The 12251-nt window shown below is 31.7% G+C and overlaps 2 protein-coding genes across 2 annotated transcripts; one reads left to right on the forward strand and one right to left on the reverse strand.

Moving 5' to 3' along the window:
* Nucleotides 1–1427: 1427 nt before the first annotated feature.
* On the forward strand, nt 1428–2770 carry LOC140814491 (actin-depolymerizing factor 7-like). Its single transcript, XM_073173500.1, has 3 exons — nt 1428–1571; nt 1921–2186; nt 2469–2770. The coding sequence occupies exons 1-3, from the start codon at nt 1569–1571 to the stop codon at nt 2617–2619; spliced, it is 420 nt and encodes a 139-aa protein (XP_073029601.1). The 5' UTR covers nt 1428–1568; the 3' UTR covers nt 2620–2770.
* A 1370-nt stretch (nt 2771–4140) lies between these two features.
* On the reverse strand, nt 4141–7010 carry LOC140814143 (uncharacterized). The gene is given in 7 exon segments (XM_073173025.1): nt 4141–4651; nt 5176–5386; nt 5500–5564; nt 5883–6013; nt 6016–6074; nt 6169–6692; nt 6769–7010. Coding segments are annotated over 7 exon segments (1443 nt in total). The 5' UTR covers nt 6868–7010; the 3' UTR covers nt 4141–4297.
* Nucleotides 7011–12251: the final 5241 nt, after the last annotated feature.

The following is a 12251-nucleotide window of genomic DNA, read 5'->3' on the forward strand; positions in this document are numbered from 1 at the left end:
CAGGTAGTAGGTGAGCACGCGCATCAAGGTAGCCCTAGCTTCTCTTCAAATAGCAGGTATCGTTGACATCACAGACAGGTCTGAAATTTCTTCACTTTCAAGCATCCATACATATTCCTTTAAGTTCCCTCTCGACAATCCGGCTGACTTAAGCATCGGAGTGGTCACGCCGGACACCCTTCTGGCGCCCATTCACGAGTTCCTTTCATTGTTTGCAGGTCACGATCGAAGCCATCTACCTTGCTCATTTTCCTAAACAACATTATAAATTCTTGATTTGATCCGGTGGAGCACCCGACCCTGCTCATCCATTTTACTCGGATCACATCAATATATATTGGTCACGTTTTGAAATTTTAATTTAAAGAGCGATATTCAGGGAAAAGTTAATCACCACTTATATATATATATATATTTTGTGGTGTCAAAATTTTAATCGAACAAGTTGAGAATAAAATGTAAAATTAAATAAAAATTGAACTTAAAATTAAAGTCTTATGTTATTTTATATTATTTCTAAAGTATTTTTCTTAATATAATTCAGATATAGTTTTTTACTCTATTTTTTATGTTGATATACACTGGACATTAAAATCAACTAATATAAGTTCCTTGTAAAATGAATAATTTTACAAAATATTTAAATGATAAATTTGATAAATAACATTTTATTTTAAGATACTGAGATTATTAGTATTCATATTTTTTAATTTTACATTATTATCAATTGAAAGATTATTAATATCCACAATTTTTTTATTGGACGTTATTGTTAAAACAATCATGAAGCATATTTTGATTGAAAAAAATTAGAAATAACGCTTATATAAAGTTGAGATAAAGTAGTAATCAATTAGTTTAAATTTTTCTTTGTTTTTTATTTTATGTTTATGAATATCAACAATTTTAATGATAATTTTCGAGTAGTTTCTGGCAATCTATTTAGGAACTAAGAGTCATTAACAAAATTAGCTAGATATATACAACGTAATGTTAATATTATCAACTTATACAACAAAAAGAACAAATGAAGTGTATTTATAAAATAGTAGGAGTAGGTCTCTTTTGTGAGACGGTCTCACGAATCTTTATCTGTGAGACGGGTCAACCCTATCGATATTCACAATAAAAAGTAATACTTAGCATAAAAAGTAATAATTTTTCATAGATGAACAAAATAAGAGATCCGTTTTACAAAATATGACACGTGAGACCGTCTCACAAAAGTTTTTGCCAAATAGTGGAGTATAAATATCATTATCTCAATATTTTAATTTTCCTTTTAAAAGTCTAATTAATGAATTTTCGAGGGAAATTAATGAATTTTTTTAGAGTAAACACTTTATTGCATGTGATTAATAATCAACCTCAAACGGGAATTATGTTTCCTTTAATTTTTCCTAAAAGCACCCTGAAAAATCTCTCAACCCTTTGAAATTTTCTCCCACTCCTCCATAAACTATACCAAAAATCAAGGATCCTTCTTTTTTTATTGTTATTGTTTTCTCTTCTTCTCCATTCCCTTTGTCCATTTTCATCGTTCTGATCAAGCTTAGTTTCTTCACAAAATGGTATGTCGATTTTTAATTAATAAATATCATGTGTAATATATTTGAAAGCGACCTCACAATTATTTAGATCCTAAAGTTTTGTTTGTGTTGTACATGTAAACTTTGATGAGATGGGATTTATATACTCTTCTCCTTGATCTAACATTCTTGATGCGTAGAATTTGCATGGCAGGAGCTAGACGACGTACGATCTATAGATTTCGAGAAAAAATGCCTAAAATTTAACTTGGAAAACAATTTATTTTTCTTGGATGATATTACATATGGGATTCTTTTTTATTACTTTAATTCTTTGCCCGGCCCCTAATATTTTAAGCCAATCCATGCAATTTTCTGGCCGGCCGGGCAGGCAAATGCAGCATCTGGAATTGCTGTGAATGATGAGTGCAAGCTCAGATTCTTGGAGCTAAAAGCGAAAAGAAACCACAGATACTTAGTGTTCAAGATTGATGACACTGTCCAACAAGTCACCCTAGAAAAGATCGGTAGCCATGATGAAACACACCAAGATTTCACCGAAAGCTTGCCCGCCGATGAGTGCCGATACGCTGTTTTCGACTACGATTTCACTACCGATGAAAATATTCATAAAAGCAAGATTTTTTTCGTTGCATGGTCAGTACTCGTACATATACACACACACATTTGATATTTTCTGATCTATACATTATTCATCAAGATATTTTCGAATGTTTTTTACCTATAAATTAAATTGCTCAACTTTTTCCCACAATTCAACTCCAATATCAAGCATATGAACCCCACATTTTAGATGAACAGCACGTTCTATACCATATGGACACATATATAGATGATCAAATATGTGTTGAATAAATCTGGTGGATAAAGTGGTTTTTTAAATTAAAATTTTTGTGGCTACAATATAATATAATGCAGGTCTCCAGATATAGCTAGGGTGAGAACAAAGATGTTGTATGCAAGTTCAAAAGACAGATTCAAGAGAGAATTAGACGGTATTCAGGTCGAGTTACAGGCAACCGATCCCAGTGAAATGAGCTTGGATATCTTCAACGAAAGAGCTTACTAAGCCCGGCCCTCTTCCATACATCACCCATTCTTCCTTGTTTTCTCTCTTCTTTTTTTTTTTTGGGAAAAAAAACGAATTTTTAAGTAATATTTGAATTTGAGGTTTTTTGGAAGGATATTCATATGTTAATTGCTTTTTTCTGTGATTCTTTTATCTTGTGTACTGAGTTCTGCTTGTAGCTTAATGTATACAAACAGCCAGCATATACAACATATAATACATATTAATCCCTTCATCAAAAAAAAAATTAATAAAAAAATTTAAAAATTTCTACAATTTCTTAAGAAATTTTCATAATTTTTAAGATTTAATAAAAATTTTAGTAGTCGACAAATTGGCATTCAAATTGCTAGCAAATTTGATTGCACCTTAATTATTTTTATCCGTATGATAATAGTGTCGATTAAATTATATATACAATAAAATTAAATAATAAAAAACCATTTAATATTTTAAAATTAAAAATTATTACTAAAATAAAATTAATAAAATATTTAAAAATTCAATTTAGTATTTTATAATTATGATTATGTATATAATCAAATTAAAATAAAAAAACTTAGACAAAAAATAACGAAAAAACCATTACATTTTCATATTTTAAAATAAAATATTAGATGAATAAAAATAAATTAGTTGAAGAAAAAATAAATTTGAAAATATTAAAAATTACAATTTGTAGAGTAATATTAATAAAAGTGTATGTTTTGAATGTTTAGAGTTTTTGGATTAAATACATTTTTTATTAAATAAAAAATTTTGGAATATTAAAAACACCAAAACTTCTCAAGAAAATAATTATGAAAACATTATAAACTATAATTTGTATGAGTAATATTACCAAAAGGTAAATTTGGAATGTTTTTAGATATTTTTAAATAATAAAATTTTGAGTAAGTCTCTTGTGAGACGGTCACGAATTTTTATCTGTGAGACGAGTAAACCCTACAGATATTCACAATAAAAAATTAATACTTTTAGCATAAAAAGTAATACTTTTTCATTGATGACCCAAATAATATATTCGACCCACGAAATTGATCCGTGAGACGTCTCACAAGATTTTTTGTGTAAAACTTTTTATTAAGTTTTAGTTGTAGGTGGTAACACGTATGTATGTAAAAAATGTAAAAAGATTGTTGTTATTTTCTCATTTATTTAGGGATCTCTTTTATTGTGATAAACCACAAGGGAAGTCAACGTAATTAACTCTATATTAATTTTATATACCATATGATAAGTGAAATATACACATTTATGCAAAAAATATATATATTTATTGTTTAATTTAATTTTTTATTATTAACTTTACAAATATCGTCGCACTATATGATTTTCTTCCCGATAAAGGTCTTCTTATCATTATTTCTATTTTCTTAGGAAGGAGGATTATTTTTATATAAAACTTACAATTGGTAGCAAATTTTCCACACTAATTTTAAAACCATAGAATACATATATAGCTCCAGATTAAAATTACTACTTTCTGAAAAAAAAAAAAAAAAAAAACAAACAAACAAACAAACTTGATGAAGAAAAATGGTATAAAAAAGCAATATCTATTAGCTTACCTAGCATGGGAGTTCAAATTTCACTGAATTTTCACAGCAGAAATCCCATTCAGTAATAATAAAAAAAATTTAACCACAATCCAACCAAGCAAAAGGAAACAAAATCTTCAAATAAATCCGCTCCTTACGTTTTGTTCCCACAGCACAGCTTGCTTTTCCAAATTTCCTTTTCGATCACGAAGAGCTCGAAGCCCCGCAGGATCAAAGGAAGGAGGCAATGTGCATGGACGTGAGACTGCAGCACTTGTCACCATTGACTCTTTCCTAAATCTCCTTCTCAATCCTCGGACGGAACAAAAAAATGTTTCCGAGCATACTTCGACGGCCCCTTCGGGGACAGAAGGCTTATATTTCACAAGCTTTGAGTATTCATTCAAGAGATGGAAAATGTAGTCATAAACATACTTCATTTTCAGATTTTCTTGAACATAATCACTCCCCGATTTCCCGATCTCTTGTGCCTGATATAGCAATATAGAAATGATGGATAAAGAAAAGAATTAAAATTCCATAAACCAGAAATTAAATCTTCGAGATTTCTCAAGATTTTGTATTGGAAAATTTGTTGCTAGATGGCAAAATGTGATTTTAGTAGATAATTTTAATTTTCAATTTATGCGATTACTGATTTTAGTCAAGTAATGATTTTCAATTCTTCAATTTAATATTTTCACGTAAATGGTATTTCTTTCACCAATATCTCCCAATTCAACAAATTATTATATATAGAAATCACAGAAATTAATGATCGAATACATGCAGTTAATTAAAAAGATTAAAATTATAGTCTGTGTGAGTGTGTCTGTGTATATATCTTATATATGATGTTATATTGAGTAAAACATAATAAATAATAAACTAAATATTAAATTATAAGAAGTTTTAATTTATTTTGTGAAATTGCTTTAGGACTAAAATATAAATCACATACACAAATGATTAAAAATATAAATCCTCATAATTAGGGCAATAAAATATATATTACCTTGTCTGTGTACTTGTTGCCCCATTCTACTGCAAATTTAATGGATCCACACTTGTTATTTTTGTTAATAGGCCAGTAATGAACTGTGGGAAGCAGACTTCTTGTGAAGAAGTCGTAATACTGTGGACTAATGATCAAACTCATGGAATCACATGCTAATATATACTTTTCGCTGACCGACCACGAAACTCCTTCGACGTAAATCTTGTATCTGCGTCGTCCGAATCGAAATTTATATAAAAAACATGTTGAAAATAGAATTAACATGAAAGAAATTATAATCATTTGAATAATTCAATCTGATAAAATCAAACTGATGTATGCCTGTAAGTGCATTGGCTTGCTAAATCTGCACCGCTGAACTTTTGTTTCTTCTCCTGTCCCCATTCCTGTAAACTAAACAACATTAACTATGTAATATAAGTTTGTCCCAGTCTCATGCAAAATCATTCAAATTCAACTATTGAGTAGGTGGCACTTCATTTTCAAGAAATAAAGTCTAACAAATCTTTCAAGAATAGACAAAAACATGTATAAAATATTATATATTTCAATCAGAAGTCCTAAAGAAGCATTTCTTTCAACTTGTTTGTTATTGACATTTTTAAAGTTATTTTTTTTAGTGTGGCGTTATTCGAAAAATTTGAATAAACAATATTTCTCCAAAAACATTTTCTCTATTCAAATATATATATATATGAGCATACCAAGTTGAAGATTCGAGCTTTCCAATCCTGTTCATCGGTAGCATTGCATTTTAACAAATCTTGCCTTGCTGCACCCATCCTGATGTTTCCTTTCCAATAAGCATATGGTTCTCTATCCATCCATTTGATATTTTGTTGCCAACTTTCAGATCCTCTTTCAATATTTCCCAAGGCCTGATATTAACCTCTGGCCTGCAAAAGTATATATACAAAGGCATTCATTTTTCCCTTTAACTATTCTCATGCAAAATTCAAGCTAAAAGAATGTGCAAAGAAATTTTTTTACCAACCCCAAAAGGACCAATCTGGAAAAACGATATCAAAGCTCAGATCATCGCTACAATAATGGAACAATGGAGGGATTAAAGCATTTGGTCTTTTTATGTAGTTGCGTTTTTTAATAACCGGCCTATCATTACATTCGAACATCAAATCCAAGTCCGGCAGCCTTCCGGGATACAGCCTAAGAAGCTGTAAAATCCCCCAAATTGTAATAACATCTCTTGTCTGAAAAACTTCTTTATACTTCTCCATGTAAACCCTCCCATTCAGTATAATTATCCTAATATGCGCCACTTCTTTAGCTTTTTCCACCATTTTTTCTGTAATTCCGGTAGCTTTCCATGGTCTTAAATCTTCATGAATCCATCTGAAGTATTCAGGGCACGATTCTGTTGATGAAGTGCTTACATTCTCCGCCACGGGTACCGAAATTTCTGAACATTTGAGAGAACAGTCGAATTCTGTCTGATATACGTGTGGTGATGAGTCTTGGAGAAATTTCTTTTGTAATGATCTTTTGATTATCGACTAGATAAATATTGAAATGGGATTGTTAAAAATCATGAAATATCAATTCAGAACTCGGACCCAAAAAATTACTTACAATATCAATCCATTGAGTGATGAAGGCAACGAAGATCAAGATTCCAAGAAAGAAGGCTGCTGTTGTTCGAGCCTTTCGTGTCCTATTCTGGCTAATCATATTCGCTAAACAGAAAAAAAGGGATTTTGGTTTTGACTTTGTGTTATCCAATCAGAAATCATGACTAACTTAACATGTGGTGTGATTTTCTGAGAGCTGAATCTGTCAACTCCGAGGACAAGAAGTAGATCTAATCAAGTTTTTTTGTTAATTGTTATTTGTAAATAAATAGGTGAAAGGATGTAAATGATCCAAACTAAGTCGAACATTATCAGGTTTGAGAATTGAGCTTGGCTCGTTTAAGATTAATTCAAGCTCAAGCTCGAGCTCGAACTTGATTCGAGCTTTTATCATCTGGCTTGAGTTTGACTCGTTTAAGATTGATAGAGCTCGAGCTCAAGCTCGAGCTTTATTCGAGCTTTTATCATCATGCTAGAATTCGACTTGTCTTGAAATTACTAACACTACAAGAAAAAATGCTTATGATGACATTCATAAATGTCATCATATTCAATATTTAGTGGCATTTAAGTTTTAGTGACACCTCCAACAAATGTCATCTATTCCAATGTCGTCTTAAACTTACTGACATTTTTTAATGTCATTATAAAATGTTAATGACAACTTCATACGTGTTACTAATAATTCATATAATGACAATTTTAAATGTCAGGAAAACTCATATTTAAATACATTTATAGATGCCTTGTTATTATAGTAACAATGACAAATTTATATGTCAGTTAAAATCATTTATAATGACAACTAAAAGTGTCGTGTATGTTATTTATAGTGACAATAACAAATGTGGGAATATTTGGGTTGGATAAATATAGGAGGAGAGAAATTAGATAAAATAAATGTGAGAATAAAAAAACATATTAGATTAGTTATCCTGACATTTTTAATTGATGTCATTTTTTATATGGAGGGAGACAATTATTTTCCCTCCTCCAATATTTATCTAACTCAAATATTCTCACACTTATTTATAGTGAAATTTTTTAGTTTTTAACGATTTTTTACGATGTGGGAAAAGTAATTGTTTCCCTCCATATAAAGATGACATCAATTAAAAATGTCATGATAACTAATCTAATATGTTTTTTTATTTTACAAATTATTAATTTTTTACAAGTGTCATTATTAAGTATTTGTAACAACATTTAATTAAAAGTGTCTACAAAAAAGTGTCACAATAGCCATTTATTGTTGTAGTGTAAGCTTGTGAAAAGCTCGAGTTCGACTCGTTAAAAGCTCTTTTATCATGCTAATCAAGCCGGGCTCGAGCTTGATTTATTAATAGCTCGTTTATCATATTTAACAAGCCTGACTTGAGCTCGGCTCGTTTTCGAGCTCGTAAAACATACAATTGAGCTCGAATTTGAGCTTGATTCGAGCTTGTTAAAATTAAATATATCTATAAACTAATTTTATATTAGAAATAAAAGTTTAACTTTTATTAGTACTAATATTTTTATTTGTCAACTGAATAAATGAGTCAAGCTCTAGCTCGAGCTTACGAGCCACCTAAACGAGCCTAGTTCGAGCTCGCGAGCCTATTAACGAACATGTTTGCGAGCTCACGAGCCGAATACGCTTAGACTTTAGCTTGGTTTGATTAAGTTGTCGAGCTCAAAATCGAGCTTGAGCTTTGTTTGATATGATTAACAAACGAACTCAAACAAGCTTTTAATCGAGCCGAGCTCCGAATAGCTCGCGAACGGTTTGGTTTGTTTACATCCCTAGGTGAAATATATCGAATTCCGATGAGAAGAATCTTTTGAAATTAAATATTCTTTTGGATATTAATGTACATTAATTTCGAGTAGTACTTCTATGTCACAAAATTGGTAAGCTTTTTAATAAACTACTCGTATATATTATTTTCAACGTGTACATGTGAGAACCCAAATTTTTGGACACGTAATTAATTAAATATAGACATGTATAAGAATTTATTTTCGAGTTATAATAAATTCGAAAATATAAATAATACATGGAATTCAAAATCCAGTGTAAAATACACGATAAATAAGGCTGTATATCAATCAAATTTGGAAGGCAATATTACATACAAGGTAGATTTTCTCAATAAGGAAGCATATCAATGTTTATGGAATGATTATCTCGAATTTATGGAAAGAGCATCTCCAAATTTTGGAAAGAATATCAATCGAATTATGGTAAGATTTTCATCTCCCCCTATAAATAAGAAGACACTCTCATTCAAAATTCACCCCTCATTCTAGCAAACAAATTTCGAAATTTTGCTCTTCAATTTTCGAAATTCGTTCCAAAAAATTCTGCACGAGTCGTCAAAATTCTTTCGAAGTTCAGAAATTCGTTTCTCTTGCTCGAATACTCAGAATCCGATCTCCACCGTTCAGAATATGCTTCGGTATGTTTTGCATAACATATCCAAATTTCAGCCAAATCCAACGGTTATTTTTTCGTTTATAGCCTTCGCAAGAAAACTGCCTAGATTTTAAGTGGGAATTCAACATACCTACGATTTTTGTCCATAAACAGGTTAAAACCACAACCAAACCCGATCTCCACCATTCGTAATTTATTTGGCATACTTATAAACGTACTGTTAAAGTTTAAGCCCGATCCAACGGTTCATTTAGGCGCAAAGAAGGTGGCTGATTTTTTTCGGTAGATGTGCTGCTGCGTTTTCGATGTGTCGGTTGCATGATTCAACTATGTTTTCCGAGTTCTTCACGTTTTCTTCGAGTCTAAGGTAAGTGGCCTTGTTTTAAAGATTAAATTTCGTTATGTATGTTTCTTTGGGTTTTTTTGAAAATACGATCGAGTGCACATTCTTCTTCTACTCCTTTCTTGTGTTTGTCATACGGTTTTGAGCACTGTGAGGAGTCGACTGGATATGGATGAGAATCCCAACCGTACCCTTACGCGGTGGGGGATATAACCGCTATACGGCCTCGCCCCCTTAGAGGAGTAAAAATTAGGGACTGACGTCAGTAAACCATAAAAAGTAGATGAATCTCAGTGCTGGTCAATGTTATGCATGTGTTATGAAGGATGTTATGCAAGTCATGTGATTTCGAAATTTTATGCATGTTGTTATATTGTGCTCGATACGATCCCCCATTTGCTGAGTATTTCCTAAAATACTCACCCCTTATTCTACCCTCCCCAGATAAATCAGAAGAAGCAATACAGAAAGAAGAATCGAACACCAGTTTTTGGACTGATAGTGGACGCATGAAGAATTTTAATTAAGAATATGTTCTTGTGAGTTTGTAATCCAAGATATAAACGCTTCCGCATATTTTTATCGTTTTCAGAGGTACTATTGTAAAGAAGATTCCATTTTTATGGCATTTATTATATATAAACTGGTTTTGGTTTATACTGTATTACGAGGTTTGTTGTTTAGCAATTATGTGACTGTTGAATAACGCCGATGTCAACTAACCCCGGTCTCGAGACGTGACATTTAAGTGGTATCAGAGCCACCAGGTTCATAATCCAGTTGGGAAGAAAAATTTATCAGATTATGGAGAAAGGCTGATGCACTCCCTTCGGAACGACCAACGAGAAATATTACAACTTTTTTTAGAGGCGTGGTCCGAAAACGAGAAATTCCTTCATTTAGACCTCCGAAATCGCATTTGTGCTATTTTAGGAAAGTTTCGTAGAACTCATAACTTTTCGTAGGAAACTCAGAATTTAATTCTGTCAACTGTTCTGGAATCCTCTCGACGTACTCTTTCTATCCATGGGTCAATGTCCAAACTTTCCACTTTGGAAAATTTCTTGAAAAATCTCGTTCAACGTATTTTCTTGAACTATTTGTCGATTTTTTTTATGGAATTGTATTATGGAGACACTTAATATTTGTCTATATTTTTCGGAATATACATATCGGAGATAAGTTGAGTTAAGATTCTGACTTAAGATGAAATATTTGACCCGGGATGATAAATTATTTATGAAAACTAATATGAGAAATTCCGTCATTATAAGGATGTATAGAGATTTGAAAGAAAGTTTTTGGCGAAGCAGAATGAAAAGAGACGTCGCCGAATTTATATTTAAGTGACAAGTATGCCAACAAGTGAAAGTCGAGTTTCAACGACTGGAAGGACTACTGCAACCAGTTAGAATCCTAGAATGGAAATTAGAACATATTTTCATGGATTTTGTTGTAAAATTGTCGAAGTCAATACAGAGTCACAACAGGGTACGTATAATCGTAGATAGACTCATAAAATCTGTGTACTTTCTACTCGTCTGAAGGAATTATAATATTGACAAGTTGGCTACTCTATCCATGGATAACATTTACGGCTACATAAAGTGCCTACAATCATAATTTCGGATAGAGATCCAAGATTTGTGTCACGTTTGTGGTAGAGCTTTCAAGAAGCCATGTGAGAAAAAGTTACTCTTAGTACGGCTTATCACCCTGAAACTGATGACCAAACAGAGAGAATGATTCAAAATTTAGAGAATTCGATAAGGGCACGTGCTATAGACTTCGGTAGTAATTGAAATAAACATCTACCACTGATAGAGTTCGCTTATAATAATAGTTATCGCAACAATATTGAAATGACTCCATTAGAAGCCTTTTATGGACGAAATTATCGATCACCACTGTACTAGGACAAAATAGAAGAAATAGTCATAACTGGGCTAGAACTAATCCAAGAGACAATGGAAAGGTGTCCATCATCAGAGACAGACTCAAGGCTGCATAAGACCAGCAAAAGAGTTAGTCTAATCTTAAAAAGAGACTAATGGAATTCACATTGGGTGAAAAATAAAAACTTATATACGGGTCTCACTAATGAAAGAATCAGTAGATTCAGTAAAGCTGAAAAAGTGAAATCTCGGTACGTAGGACTATTCAAAATTCTGGAGAGATTGACATATTTGCTTACAGAATAAGATTGCCACCAGATATGTCTAGAATCCATAATGTATTCCACAAGTCCAAAATAAGGAAATACATCTCGAACTGAAGCCATGTTGTGAAAATTAAACTGCTCATGATCAAATGTAACATGGGGGAAGAGCTGAAATATGAAGATGTCTCTATCAATATTGTGGACACCAAGAACCAAGTATTGAGACAATGTATCATTCCTTACGTCAAGATGCAATGGTCAAAACAAACAGAAAGAGAAAACTACTTGGAAGTTTGAAGATAAAATGCACAAGCAACATCCCTACCTTTTCGAAAGTCAGGCCGACTCAAGTTTCGAGGACGAAACTTTTAATAAGGAGGGAGGGATATGAGAAATTTTTGGACACGTAATTAATTAAATATAGACATGTATAAGAATTTATTTTCGAGTTATAATAAATTCGAAAATATAAATAATACATGGAATTCAAAATCCAGTGTAAAATACACGATAAATAAGGCTGTATATCAATCAAATTTGGAAGACAATATTACATACAAG

Source organism: Primulina eburnea, chromosome 15 (genome assembly GCF_022965805.1).
Source record: "Primulina eburnea isolate SZY01 chromosome 15, ASM2296580v1, whole genome shotgun sequence".
Lineage (NCBI taxonomy): Eukaryota > Viridiplantae > Streptophyta > Magnoliopsida > Lamiales > Gesneriaceae > Primulina > Primulina eburnea.

What these genes read in the sequence shown, in the direction of transcription:
- LOC140814491 (XM_073173500.1), top strand. An exon ending in AAGATTTTTTTCGTTGCATG is followed by an intron (nt 2,187 to 2,468) that starts GTCAGTACTCGT and finishes AATATAATGCAG; the next exon opens with GTCTCCAGATATAGCTAGGG.